The sequence below is a fragment of the Crinia signifera genome, chromosome 3, assembly GCF_055691185.1.
Source record: "Crinia signifera chromosome 3, ASM5569118v1, whole genome shotgun sequence".
NCBI classification, from domain to species: domain Eukaryota; kingdom Metazoa; phylum Chordata; class Amphibia; order Anura; family Myobatrachidae; genus Crinia; species Crinia signifera.
In genome coordinates this window covers 266,521,321-266,537,039 of record NC_139219.1, presented here as the reverse complement: position 1 = coordinate 266,537,039, position 15,719 = coordinate 266,521,321, and the positions used below count along the sequence as shown (strand labels likewise).

The 15,719-nt window shown below is 44.8% G+C and overlaps 1 protein-coding gene across 1 annotated transcript in view; it reads left to right on the top strand.

Moving 5' to 3' along the window:
* LOC146062719 (phospholipid scramblase family member 5-like) overlaps positions 1 to 15,719 on the top strand; it is a 71,192-nt gene that overhangs the window by 10,224 nt on the left and 45,249 nt on the right. Inside the window, exon 2 of the mRNA XM_083174767.1 lies at positions 483 to 643. Coding sequence (XP_083030893.1) covers positions 483 to 643 — 161 coding nt within the window. The remainder of the gene's footprint in view (positions 1 to 482; positions 644 to 15,719) is intronic.

The following is a 15,719-nucleotide window of genomic DNA, read 5'->3' as shown; positions in this document are numbered from 1 at the left end:
AGGAGAGAAGCACTGGTGTTAGTAGACATGCACCAATGTTAGTAGAGAAGCACTGATGTTCGCAGGCATGAACTTATGTTGGTAGAGATGTACCAATGTTAGGAGAGAAGTACTGGTGTTAGTAGACATGAACTGAAGTTGGCAGGCATGCACCAATGTATGGAGAGCATCACTGGTGTTAGTAGACAAGAACTGATGTTGGTAGACATGCACCAATGTTAGGAGAGAAGTACTGGTGTTAGTAGACAAGAACTGATGTTGGGAGGCATGCACTGATTCTGGGACACATGCACCAATGTTAGGTGGCTTGCACTAATGTTGGTAGACATGCACCAATATTAGGAGAGAAGCACTGATTTTGGGACACATGCACTAATGTTGGGAAGCATGCACCATGCTGGGACACATGCACTGATGTCGGGAGGCATCCTTGATACTAATGTAAAATGAACATTTACATTCATATTTTTCCTTTTTATTAGAAAATCAAGCTCATCTGGACAAAGATTTTCATAATTTTTTGCCTGGGACTCCTCTTGAACAAACCGAGAAGACAGACTCTTTTCCACCATTAAAAACTTCCAATAAGAAACCGCCAGAATACTGTTTCCTGGTACCTCCTGGTCTAGAACATTTGAGCAAGGTTATGATTTGTTGATATTTATACTTTATGAATTTCTGTTGTGTCAGAGCCATTATAGCTATTGTTGGCAAATAAAACAACTTTAGCTTGGTTAATAAATATGCCTTGTGCGACAGCTTTATATATTTCCTTAGCTGAAGGATGAGCAACTGTATTTTTCCAAACATAGAGGGAATTAGGATCTGGCACTTCTTCATAATCCAAACACCTTTCTCTGGTGCAGATCCCAAAGATAAAGATATAGAAGTCTGTGGGTGGTGAAATGAAATAATCATGCAGGCTCTCTCAAGTCGGTGTCAACATTTCAGGGGCTCACTTTTTATTAAGACATGAAAATTAACTACACAACATACACTTAAACAGAAAAAGACATACTTACAGATAGCGAGCACCCATCGCTCCCACCCGGAATCCAGTGACACCACTCCTGTGCATCCACGCTAACGGCCCGGCACCAAGGGAGGCATGGCTTCACCCGCATCGTAGGTTGCCTAGGATATGTGGACGTGTAGTAACCTCCTATACTCCACTGCCTGCCAGAGATCCTAGCGGCACTTCAGCACAGATGGCTGGACTTCTCTCGTGGAGTGTGTTAGCTTTTCAGCCACACACTGATGCTGTGAATAACACTTCAACTCTGATGACACATTGAAAACTTCAATTCGGTCCTGGTGTCGACAACAACCACCAGCTTTACTCTCCAACGGGTTTGACCGACTCATCAAATGTTGCCGCACATGCGTGGAAAGGGATGGGGACTATGTTGAAAAGTGAATAGTGAATTACATAGAGGATAAACTGAGTTATCAAGTTATCATATACAAAAAAAAGTTTCAAATGGGTTCACAAAAACATACAAATATATTGTGCATGCTGCTACTAGTTTAAAGGTACATACCTAGCTAACGATCAATATATATAATAATTAAATAATGACTATATGTGTTACATACAATTATAAATGAAAAAAAAAAACAGTTTGTATCCCAATTGCACACTGAATGAGAAAATAACTACATATTATTCAGATAATACAGAGATCTTGGTTGCATATATCTGCAGATATAGGGCTAAGCCCCCAGGCCGTGCGTCAAGGCCTCTCTGTCACTGGGGGTCCCTAATACTGGGTATGGGTCTGGGGTGTGGGCCCCCAACATGCCGACACAGGCTGAGTACTCCAGGGCAGCACACAAATGAAAATTAGTAAGGGTTAATAAGAAGCACATAAGTGCTATGTAGGGAAGTGAAGGTGGGATTAAAATACAAAATATATACAATGTGATAGGAAAAATAAGAGTTAATAAAGTGTTAGGGTGTGCTGACCTGGAGCAGACCAGCCCTACCAACACAGGGGGAACCACATTCAAAAACCCATCCCATAAGCAATAACATATATGTCTGGGCTTAATAGCCCAGTGTAAGGCCACATGATAATGGCTTATAACGTCTGAGAGCCAGCTTACCTGGAGATACCCCTGGCTTCTCCAATGGCACTCAGGTGTCAGCAATCCCTCCTAATGCTGACCCATCTATGCCGCTCAACTGCACAACACTTTTGTTGGTAAGCTGCTCAATCAGAGGTGTGTCATTCAGGTGCCAACAGGGAGGGGTAAATCTGGTTAGGAAAAAAAAAAACAGTTTGTATCCCAATTGCACACTGAATGAGAAAATAACTACATATTATTCAGATAATACAGAGATCTTGGTTGCATATATCTGCAGATATAGGGCTAAGCCCCCAGGCCGTGCGTCAAGGCCTCTCTGTCACTGGGGGTCCCTAATACTGGGTATGGGTCTGGGGTGTGGGCCCCCAACATGCCGACACAGGCTGAGTACTCCAGGGCAGCACACAAATGAAAATTAGTAAGGGTTAATAAGAAGCACATAAGTGCTATGTAGGGAAGTGAAGGTGGGATTAAAATACAAAATATATACAATGTGATAGGAAAAATAAGAGTTAATAAAGTGTTAGGGTGTGCTGACCTGGAGCAGACCAGCCCTACCAACACAGGGGGAACCACATTCAAAAACCCATCCCATAAGCAATAACATATATGTCTGGGCTTAATAGCCCAGTGTAACGCCACTGATAATGGCTTATAACGTCTGAGAGCCAGCTTACCTGGAGATACCCCTGGCTTCTCCAATGGCACTCAGGTGTCAGCAATCCCTCCTAATGCTGACCCATCTATGCCGCTCAACTGCACAACACTTTTGTTGGTAAGCTGCTCAATCAGAGGTGTGTCATTCAGGTGCCAACAGGGAGGGGTAAATCTGGTTAGGAAAAAAAAAAAACAGTTTGTATCCCAATTGCACACTGAATGAGAAAATAACTACATATTATTCAGATAATACAGAGATCTTGGTTGCATATATCTGCAGATATAGGGCTAAGCCCCCAGGCCGTGCGTCAAGGCCTCTCTGTCACTGGGGGTCCCTAATACTGGGTATGGGTCTGGGGTGTGGGCCCCCAACATGCCGACACAGGCTGAGTACTCCAGGGCAGCACACAAATGAAAATTAGTAAGGGTTAATAAGAAGCACATAAGTGCTATGTAGGGAAGTGAAGGTGGGATTAAAATACAAAATATATACAATGTGATAGGAAAAATAAGAGTTAATAAAGTGTTAGGGTGTGCTGACCTGGAGCAGACCAGCCCTACCAACACAGGGGGAACCACATTCAAAAACCCATCCCATAAGCAATAACATATATGTCTGGGCTTAATAGCCCAGTGTAAGGCCACATGATAATGGCTTATAACGTCTGAGAGCCAGCTTACCTGGAGATACCCCTGGCTTCTCCAATGGCACTCAGGTGTCAGCAATCCCTCCTAATGCTGACCCATCTATGCCGCTCAACTGCACAACACTTTTGTTGGTAAGCTGCTCAATCAGAGGTGTGTCATTCAGGTGCCAACAGGGAGGGGTAAATCTGGTTAGGAAAAAAAAAAAAACAGTTTGTATCCCAATTGCACACTGAATGAGAAAATAACTACATATTATTCAGATAATACAGAGATCTTGGTTGCATATATCTGCAGATATAGGGCTAAGCCCCCAGGCCGTGCGTCAAGGCCTCTCTGTCACTGGGGGTCCCTAATACTGGGTATGGGTCTGGGGTGTGGGCCCCCAACATGCCGACACAGGCTGAGTACTCCAGGGCAGCACACAAATGAAAATTAGTAAGGGTTAATAAGAAGCACATAAGTGCTATGTAGGGAAGTGAAGGTGGGATTAAAATACAAAATATATACAATGTGATAGGAAAAATAAGAGTTAATAAAGTGTTAGGGTGTGCTGACCTGGAGCAGACCAGCCCTACCAACACAGGGGGAACCACATTCAAAAACCCATCCCATAAGCAATAACATATATGTCTGGGCTTAATAGCCCAGTGTAAGGCCACATGATAATGGCTTATAACGTCTGAGAGCCAGCTTACCTGGAGATACCCCTGGCTTCTCCAATGGCACTCAGGTGTCAGCAATCCCTCCTAATGCTGACCCATCTATGCCGCTCAACTGCACAACACTTTTGTTGGTAAGCTGCTCAATCAGAGGTGTGTCATTCAGGTGCCAACAGGGAGGGGTAAATCTGGTTAGGAAAAAAAAAAACAGTTTGTATCCCAATTGCACACTGAATGAGAAAATAACTACATATTATTCAGATAATACAGAGATCTTGGTTGCATATATCTGCAGATATAGGGCTAAGCCCCCAGGCCGTGCGTCAAGGCCTCTCTGTCACTGGGGGTCCCTAATACTGGGTATGGGTCTGGGGTGTGGGCCCCCAACATGCCGACACAGGCTGAGTACTCCAGGGCAGCACACAAATGAAAATTAGTAAGGGTTAATAAGAAGCACATAAGTGCTATGTAGGGAAGTGAAGGTGGGATTAAAATACAAAATATATACAATGTGATAGGAAAAATAAGAGTTAATAAAGTGTTAGGGTGTGCTGACCTGGAGCAGACCAGCCCTACCAACACAGGGGGAACCACATTCAAAAACCCATCCCATAAGCAATAACATATATGTCTGGGCTTAATAGCCCAGTGTAAGGCCACATGATAATGGCTTATAACGTCTGAGAGCCAGCTTACCTGGAGATACCCCTGGCTTCTCCAATGGCACTCAGGTGTCAGCAATCCCTCCTAATGCTGACCCATCTATGCCGCTCAACTGCACAACACTTTTGTTGGTAAGCTGCTCAATCAGAGGTGTGTCATTCAGGTGCCAACAGGGAGGGGTAAATCTGGTTAGGAAAAAAAAAAAACAGTTTGTATCCCAATTGCACACTGAATGAGAAAATAACTACATATTATTCAGATAATACAGAGATCTTGGTTGCATATATCTGCAGATATAGGGCTAAGCCCCCAGGCCGTGCGTCAAGGCCTCTCTGTCACTGGGGGTCCCTAATACTGGGTATGGGTCTGGGGTGTGGGCCCCCAACATGCCGACACAGGCTGAGTACTCCAGGGCAGCACACAAATGAAAATTAGTAAGGGTTAATAAGAAGCACATAAGTGCTATGTAGGGAAGTGAAGGTGGGATTAAAATACAAAATATATACAATGTGATAGGAAAAATAAGAGTTAATAAAGTGTTAGGGTGTGCTGACCTGGAGCAGACCAGCCCTACCAACACAGGGGGAACCACATTCAAAAACCCATCCCATAAGCAATAACATATATGTCTGGGCTTAATAGCCCAGTGTAAGGCCACATGATAATGGCTTATAACGTCTGAGAGCCAGCTTACCTGGAGATACCCCTGGCTTCTCCAATGGCACTCAGGTGTCAGCAATCCCTCCTAATGCTGACCCATCTATGCCGCTCAACTGCACAACACTTTTGTTGGTAAGCTGCTCAATCAGAGGTGTGTCATTCAGGTGCCAACAGGGAGGGGTAAATCTGGTTAGGAAAAAAAAAAACAGTTTGTATCCCAATTGCACACTGAATGAGAAAATAACTACATATTATTCAGATAATACAGAGATCTTGGTTGCATATATCTGCAGATATAGGGCTAAGCCCCCAGGCCGTGCGTCAAGGCCTCTCTGTCACTGGGGGTCCCTAATACTGGGTATGGGTCTGGGGTGTGGGCCCCCAACATGCCGACACAGGCTGAGTACTCCAGGGCAGCACACAAATGAAAATTAGTAAGGGTTAATAAGAAGCACATAAGTGCTATGTAGGGAAGTGAAGGTGGGATTAAAATACAAAATATATACAATGTGATAGGAAAAATAAGAGTTAATAAAGTGTTAGGGTGTGCTGACCTGGAGCAGACCAGCCCTACCAACACAGGGGGAACCACATTCAAAAACCCATCCCATAAGCAATAACATATATGTCTGGGCTTAATAGCCCAGTGTAAGGCCACATGATAATGGCTTATAACGTCTGAGAGCCAGCTTACCTGGAGATACCCCTGGCTTCTCCAATGGCACTCAGGTGTCAGCAATCCCTCCTAATGCTGACCCATCTATGCCGCTCAACTGCACAACACTTTTGTTGGTAAGCTGCTCAATCAGAGGTGTGTCATTCAGGTGCCAACAGGGAGGGGTAAATCTGGTTAGGAAAAAAAAAAAAACAGTTTGTATCCCAATTGCACACTGAATGAGAAAATAACTACATATTATTCAGATAATACAGAGATCTTGGTTGCATATATCTGCAGATATAGGGCTAAGCCCCCAGGCCGTGCGTCAAGGCCTCTCTGTCACTGGGGGTCCCTAATACTGGGTATGGGTCTGGGGTGTGGGCCCCCAACATGCCGACACAGGCTGAGTACTCCAGGGCAGCACACAAATGAAAATTAGTAAGGGTTAATAAGAAGCACATAAGTGCTATGTAGGGAAGTGAAGGTGGGATTAAAATACAAAATATATACAATGTGATAGGAAAAATAAGAGTTAATAAAGTGTTAGGGTGTGCTGACCTGGAGCAGACCAGCCCTACCAACACAGGGGGAACCACATTCAAAAACCCATCCCATAAGCAATAACATATATGTCTGGGCTTAATAGCCCAGTGTAAGGCCACATGATAATGGCTTATAACGTCTGAGAGCCAGCTTACCTGGAGATACCCCTGGCTTCTCCAATGGCACTCAGGTGTCAGCAATCCCTCCTAATGCTGACCCATCTATGCCGCTCAACTGCACAACACTTTTGTTGGTAAGCTGCTCAATCAGAGGTGTGTCATTCAGGTGCCAACAGGGAGGGGTAAATCTGGTTAGGAAAAAAAAAAAAACAGTTTGTATCCCAATTGCACACTGAATGAGAAAATAACTACATATTATTCAGATAATACAGAGATCTTGGTTGCATATATCTGCAGATATAGGGCTAAGCCCCCAGGCCGTGCGTCAAGGCCTCTCTGTCACTGGGGGTCCCTAATACTGGGTATGGGTCTGGGGTGTGGGCCCCCAACATGCCGACACAGGCTGAGTACTCCAGGGCAGCACACAAATGAAAATTAGTAAGGGTTAATAAGAAGCACATAAGTGCTATGTAGGGAAGTGAAGGTGGGATTAAAATACAAAATATATACAATGTGATAGGAAAAATAAGAGTTAATAAAGTGTTAGGGTGTGCTGACCTGGAGCAGACCAGCCCTACCAACACAGGGGGAACCACATTCAAAAACCCATCCCATAAGCAATAACATATATGTCTGGGCTTAATAGCCCAGTGTAAGGCCACATGATAATGGCTTATAACGTCTGAGAGCCAGCTTACCTGGAGATACCCCTGGCTTCTCCAATGGCACTCAGGTGTCAGCAATCCCTCCTAATGCTGACCCATCTATGCCGCTCAACTGCACAACACTTTTGTTGGTAAGCTGCTCAATCAGAGGTGTGTCATTCAGGTGCCAACAGGGAGGGGTAAATCTGGTTAGGAAAAAAAAAAACAGTTTGTATCCCAATTGCACACTGAATGAGAAAATAACTACATATTATTCAGATAATACAGAGATCTTGGTTGCATATATCTGCAGATATAGGGCTAAGCCCCCAGGCCGTGCGTCAAGGCCTCTCTGTCACTGGGGGTCCCTAATACTGGGTATGGGTCTGGGGTGTGGGCCCCCAACATGCCGACACAGGCTGAGTACTCCAGGGCAGCACACAAATGAAAATTAGTAAGGGTTAATAAGAAGCACATAAGTGCTATGTAGGGAAGTGAAGGTGGGATTAAAATACAAAATATATACAATGTGATAGGAAAAATAAGAGTTAATAAAGTGTTAGGGTGTGCTGACCTGGAGCAGACCAGCCCTACCAACACAGGGGGAACCACATTCAAAAACCCATCCCATAAGCAATAACATATATGTCTGGGCTTAATAGCCCAGTGTAAGGCCACATGATAATGGCTTATAACGTCTGAGAGCCAGCTTACCTGGAGATACCCCTGGCTTCTCCAATGGCACTCAGGTGTCAGCAATCCCTCCTAATGCTGACCCATCTATGCCGCTCAACTGCACAACACTTTTGTTGGTAAGCTGCTCAATCAGAGGTGTGTCATTCAGGTGCCAACAGGGAGGGGTAAATCTGGTTAGGAAAAAAAAAAACAGTTTGTATCCCAATTGCACACTGAATGAGAAAATAACTACATATTATTCAGATAATACAGAGATCTTGGTTGCATATATCTGCAGATATAGGGCTAAGCCCCCAGGCCGTGCGTCAAGGCCTCTCTGTCACTGGGGGTCCCTAATACTGGGTATGGGTCTGGGGTGTGGGCCCCCAACATGCCGACACAGGCTGAGTACTCCAGGGCAGCACACAAATGAAAATTAGTAAGGGTTAATAAGAAGCACATAAGTGCTATGTAGGGAAGTGAAGGTGGGATTAAAATACAAAATATATACAATGTGATAGGAAAAATAAGAGTTAATAAAGTGTTAGGGTGTGCTGACCTGGAGCAGACCAGCCCTACCAACACAGGGGGAACCACATTCAAAAACCCATCCCATAAGCAATAACATATATGTCTGGGCTTAATAGCCCAGTGTAAGGCCACATGATAATGGCTTATAACGTCTGAGAGCCAGCTTACCTGGAGATACCCCTGGCTTCTCCAATGGCACTCAGGTGTCAGCAATCCCTCCTAATGCTGACCCATCTATGCCGCTCAACTGCACAACACTTTTGTTGGTAAGCTGCTCAATCAGAGGTGTGTCATTCAGGTGCCAACAGGGAGGGGTAAATCTGGTTAGGAAAAAAAAAAACAGTTTGTATCCCAATTGCACACTGAATGAGAAAATAACTACATATTATTCAGATAATACAGAGATCTTGGTTGCATATATCTGCAGATATAGGGCTAAGCCCCCAGGCCGTGCGTCAAGGCCTCTCTGTCACTGGGGGTCCCTAATACTGGGTATGGGTCTGGGGTGTGGGCCCCCAACATGCCGACACAGGCTGAGTACTCCAGGGCAGCACACAAATGAAAATTAGTAAGGGTTAATAAGAAGCACATAAGTGCTATGTAGGGAAGTGAAGGTGGGATTAAAATACAAAATATATACAATGTGATAGGAAAAATAAGAGTTAATAAAGTGTTAGGGTGTGCTGACCTGGAGCAGACCAGCCCTACCAACACAGGGGGAACCACATTCAAAAACCCATCCCATAAGCAATAACATATATGTCTGGGCTTAATAGCCCAGTGTAAGGCCACATGATAATGGCTTATAACGTCTGAGAGCCAGCTTACCTGGAGATACCCCTGGCTTCTCCAATGGCACTCAGGTGTCAGCAATCCCTCCTAATGCTGACCCATCTATGCCGCTCAACTGCACAACACTTTTGTTGGTAAGCTGCTCAATCAGAGGTGTGTCATTCAGGTGCCAACAGGGAGGGGTAAATCTGGTTAGGAAAAAAAAAAACAGTTTGTATCCCAATTGCACACTGAATGAGAAAATAACTACATATTATTCAGATAATACAGAGATCTTGGTTGCATATATCTGCAGATATAGGGCTAAGCCCCCAGGCCGTGCGTCAAGGCCTCTCTGTCACTGGGGGTCCCTAATACTGGGTATGGGTCTGGGGTGTGGGCCCCCAACATGCCGAAACAGGCTGAGTACTCCAGGGCAGCACACAAATGAAAATTAGTAAGGGTTAATAAGAAGCACATAAGTGCTATGTAGGGAAGTGAAGGTGGGATTAAAATACAAAATATATACAATGTGATAGGAAAAATAAGAGTTAATAAAGTGTTAGGGTGTGCTGACCTGGAGCAGACCAGCCCTACCAACACAGGGGGAACCACATTCAAAAACCCATCCCATAAGCAATAACATATATGTCTGGGCTTAATAGCCCAGTGTAAGGCCACATGATAATGGCTTATAACGTCTGAGAGCCAGCTTACCTGGAGATACCCCTGGCTTCTCCAATGGCACTCAGGTGTCAGCAATCCCTCCTAATGCTGACCCATCTATGCCGCTCAACTGCACAACACTTTTGTTGGTAAGCTGCTCAATCAGAGGTGTGTCATTCAGGTGCCAACAGGGAGGGGTAAATCTGGTTAGGAAAAAAAAAAACAGTTTGTATCCCAATTGCACACTGAATGAGAAAATAACTACATATTATTCAGATAATACAGAGATCTTGGTTGCATATATCTGCAGATATAGGGCTAAGCCCCCAGGCCGTGCGTCAAGGCCTCTCTGTCACTGGGGGTCCCTAATACTGGGTATGGGTCTGGGGTGTGGGCCCCCAACATGCCGACACAGGCTGAGTACTCCAGGGCAGCACACAAATGAAAATTAGTAAGGGTTAATAAGAAGCACATAAGTGCTATGTAGGGAAGTGAAGGTGGGATTAAAATACAAAATATATACAATGTGATAGGAAAAATAAGAGTTAATAAAGTGTTAGGGTGTGCTGACCTGGAGCAGACCAGCCCTACCAACACAGGGGGAACCACATTCAAAAACCCATCCCATAAGCAATAACATATATGTCTGGGCTTAATAGCCCAGTGTAAGGCCACATGATAATGGCTTATAACGTCTGAGAGCCAGCTTACCTGGAGATACCCCTGGCTTCTCCAATGGCACTCAGGTGTCAGCAATCCCTCCTAATGCTGACCCATCTATGCCGCTCAACTGCACAACACTTTTGTTGGTAAGCTGCTCAATCAGAGGTGTGTCATTCAGGTGCCAACAGGGAGGGGTAAATCTGGTTAGGAAAAAAAAAAACAGTTTGTATCCCAATTGCACACTGAATGAGAAAATAACTACATATTATTCAGATAATACAGAGATCTTGGTTGCATATATCTGCAGATATAGGGCTAAGCCCCCAGGCCGTGCGTCAAGGCCTCTCTGTCACTGGGGGTCCCTAATACTGGGTATGGGTCTGGGGTGTGGGCCCCCAACATGCCGACACAGGCTGAGTACTCCAGGGCAGCACACAAATGAAAATTAGTAAGGGTTAATAAGAAGCACATAAGTGCTATGTAGGGAAGTGAAGGTGGGATTAAAATACAAAATATATACAATGTGATAGGAAAAATAAGAGTTAATAAAGTGTTAGGGTGTGCTGACCTGGAGCAGACCAGCCCTACCAACACAGGGGGAACCACATTCAAAAACCCATCCCATAAGCAATAACATATATGTCTGGGCTTAATAGCCCAGTGTAAGGCCACATGATAATGGCTTATAACGTCTGAGAGCCAGCTTACCTGGAGATACCCCTGGCTTCTCCAATGGCACTCAGGTGTCAGCAATCCCTCCTAATGCTGACCCATCTATGCCGCTCAACTGCACAACACTTTTGTTGGTAAGCTGCTCAATCAGAGGTGTGTCATTCAGGTGCCAACAGGGAGGGGTAAATCTGGTTAGGAAAAAAAAAAACAGTTTGTATCCCAATTGCACACTGAATGAGAAAATAACTACATATTATTCAGATAATACAGAGATCTTGGTTGCATATATCTGCAGATATAGGGCTAAGCCCCCAGGCCGTGCGTCAAGGCCTCTCTGTCACTGGGGGTCCCTAATACTGGGTATGGGTCTGGGGTGTGGGCCCCCAACATGCCGACACAGGCTGAGTACTCCAGGGCAGCACACAAATGAAAATTAGTAAGGGTTAATAAGAAGCACATAAGTGCTATGTAGGGAAGTGAAGGTGGGATTAAAATACAAAATATATACAATGTGATAGGAAAAATAAGAGTTAATAAAGTGTTAGGGTGTGCTGACCTGGAGCAGACCAGCCCTACCAACACAGGGGGAACCACATTCAAAAACCCATCCCATAAGCAATAACATATATGTCTGGGCTTAATAGCCCAGTGTAAGGCCACATGATAATGGCTTATAACGTCTGAGAGCCAGCTTACCTGGAGATACCCCTGGCTTCTCCAATGGCACTCAGGTGTCAGCAATCCCTCCTAATGCTGACCCATCTATGCCGCTCAACTGCACAACACTTTTGTTGGTAAGCTGCTCAATCAGAGGTGTGTCATTCAGGTGCCAACAGGGAGGGGTAAATCTGGTTAGGAAAAAAAAAAACAGTTTGTATCCCAATTGCACACTGAATGAGAAAATAACTACATATTATTCAGATAATACAGAGATCTTGGTTGCATATATCTGCAGATATAGGGCTAAGCCCCCAGGCCGTGCGTCAAGGCCTCTCTGTCACTGGGGGTCCCTAATACTGGGTATGGGTCTGGGGTGTGGGCCCCCAACATGCCGACACAGGCTGAGTACTCCAGGGCAGCACACAAATGAAAATTAGTAAGGGTTAATAAGAAGCACATAAGTGCTATGTAGGGAAGTGAAGGTGGGATTAAAATACAAAATATATACAATGTGATAGGAAAAATAAGAGTTAATAAAGTGTTAGGGTGTGCTGACCTGGAGCAGACCAGCCCTACCAACACAGGGGGAACCACATTCAAAAACCCATCCCATAAGCAATAACATATATGTCTGGGCTTAATAGCCCAGTGTAAGGCCACATGATAATGGCTTATAACGTCTGAGAGCCAGCTTACCTGGAGATACCCCTGGCTTCTCCAATGGCACTCAGGTGTCAGCAATCCCTCCTAATGCTGACCCATCTATGCCGCTCAACTGCACAACACTTTTGTTGGTAAGCTGCTCAATCAGAGGTGTGTCATTCAGGTGCCAACAGGGAGGGGTAAATCTGGTTAGGAAAAAAAAAAACAGTTTGTATCCCAATTGCACACTGAATGAGAAAATAACTACATATTATTCAGATAATACAGAGATCTTGGTTGCATATATCTGCAGATATAGGGCTAAGCCCCCAGGCCGTGCGTCAAGGCCTCTCTGTCACTGGGGGTCCCTAATACTGGGTATGGGTCTGGGGTGTGGGCCCCCAACATGCCGACACAGGCTGAGTACTCCAGGGCAGCACACAAATGAAAATTAGTAAGGGTTAATAAGAAGCACATAAGTGCTATGTAGGGAAGTGAAGGTGGGATTAAAATACAAAATATATACAATGTGATAGGAAAAATAAGAGTTAATAAAGTGTTAGGGTGTGCTGACCTGGAGCAGACCAGCCCTACCAACACAGGGGGAACCACATTCAAAAACCCATCCCATAAGCAATAACATATATGTCTGGGCTTAATAGCCCAGTGTAAGGCCACATGATAATGGCTTATAACGTCTGAGAGCCAGCTTACCTGGAGATACCCCTGGCTTCTCCAATGGCACTCAGGTGTCAGCAATCCCTCCTAATGCTGACCCATCTATGCCGCTCAACTGCACAACACTTTTGTTGGTAAGCTGCTCAATCAGAGGTGTGTCATTCAGGTGCCAACAGGGAGGGGTAAATCTGGTTAGGAAAAAAAAAAACAGTTTGTATCCCAATTGCACACTGAATGAGAAAATAACTACATATTATTCAGATAATACAGAGATCTTGGTTGCATATATCTGCAGATATAGGGCTAAGCCCCCAGGCCGTGCGTCAAGGCCTCTCTGTCACTGGGGGTCCCTAATACTGGGTATGGGTCTGGGGTGTGGGCCCCCAACATGCCGACACAGGCTGAGTACTCCAGGGCAGCACACAAATGAAAATTAGTAAGGGTTAATAAGAAGCACATAAGTGCTATGTAGGGAAGTGAAGGTGGGATTAAAATACAAAATATATACAATGTGATAGGAAAAATAAGAGTTAATAAAGTGTTAGGGTGTGCTGACCTGGAGCAGACCAGCCCTACCAACACAGGGGGAACCACATTCAAAAACCCATCCCATAAGCAATAACATATATGTCTGGGCTTAATAGCCCAGTGTAAGGCCACGGCATGTTGGGGGCCCACACCCCAGACCCATACCCAGTATTAGGGACCCCCAGTGACAGAGAGGCCTTGACGCACGGCCTGGGGGCTTAGCCCTATATCTGCAGATATATGCAACCAAGATCTCTGTATTATCTGAATAATATGTAGTTATTTTCTCATTCAGTGTGCAATTGGGATACAAACTGTTTTTTTTTTTCCTAACCAGATTTACCCCTCCCTGTTGGCACCTGAATGACACACCTCTGATTGAGCAGCTTACCAACAAAAGTGTTGTGCAGTTGAGCGGCATAGATGGGTCAGCATTAGGAGGGATTGCTGACACCTGAGTGCCATTGGAGAAGCCAGGGGTATCTCCAGGTAAGCTGGCTCTCAGACGTTATAAGCCATTATCATGTGGCCTTACACTGGGCTATTAAGCCCAGACATATATGTTATTGCTTATGGGATGGGTTTTTGAATGTGGTTCCCCCTGTGTTGGTAGGGCTGGTCTGCTCCAGGTCAGCACACCCTAACACTTTATTAACTCTTATTTTTCCTATCACATTGTATATATTTTGTATTTTAATCCCACCTTCACTTCCCTACATAGCACTTATGTGCTTCTTATTAACCCTTACTAATTTTCATTTGTGTGCTGCCCTGGAGTACTCAGCCTGTGTCGGCATGTTGGGGGCCCACACCCCAGACCCATACCCAGTATTAGGGACCCCCAGTGACAGAGAGGCCTTGACGCACGGCCTGGGGGCTTAGCCCTATATCTGCAGATATATGCAACCAAGATCTCTGTATTATCTGAATAATATGTAGTTATTTTCTCATTCAGTGTGCAATTGGGATACAAACTGTTTTTTTTTTTCCTAACCAGATTTACCCCTCCCTGTTGGCACCTGAATGACACACCTCTGATTGAGCAGCTTACCAACAAAAGTGTTGTGCAGTTGAGCGGCATAGATGGGTCAGCATTAGGAGGGATTGCTGACACCTGAGTGCCATTGGAGAAGCCAGGGGTATCTCCAGGTAAGCTGGCTCTCAGACGTTATAAGCCATTATCATGTGGCCTTACACTGGGCTATTAAGCCCAGACATATATGTTATTGCTTATGGGATGGGTTTTTGAATGTGGTTCCCCCTGTGTTGGTAGGGCTGGTCTGCTCCAGGTCAGCACACCCTAACACTTTATTAACTCTTATTTTTCCTATCACATTGTATATATTTTGTATTTTAATCCCACCTTCACTTCCCTACATAGCACTTATGTGCTTCTTATTAACCCTTACTAATTTTCATTTGTGTGCTGCCCTGGAGTACTCAGCCTGTTTCGGCATGTTGGGGGCCCACACCCCAGACCCATACCCAGTATTAGGGACCCCCAGTGACAGAGAGGCCTTGACGCACGGCCTGGGGGCTTAGCCCTATATCTGCAGATATATGCAACCAAGATCTCTGTATTATCTGAATAATATGTAGTTATTTTCTCATTCAGTGTGCAATTGGGATACAAACTGTTTTTTTTTTTCCTAACCAGATTTACCCCTCCCTGTTGGCACCTGAATGACACACCTCTGATTGAGCAGCTTACCAACAAAAGTGTTGTGCAGTTGAGCGGCATAGATGGGTCAGCATTAGGAGGGATTGCTGACACCTGAGTGCCATTGGAGAAGCCAGGGGTATCTCCAGGTAAGCTGGCTCTCAGACGTTATAAGCCATTATCATGTGGCCTTACACTGGGCTATTAAGCCCAGACATATATGTTATTGCTTAT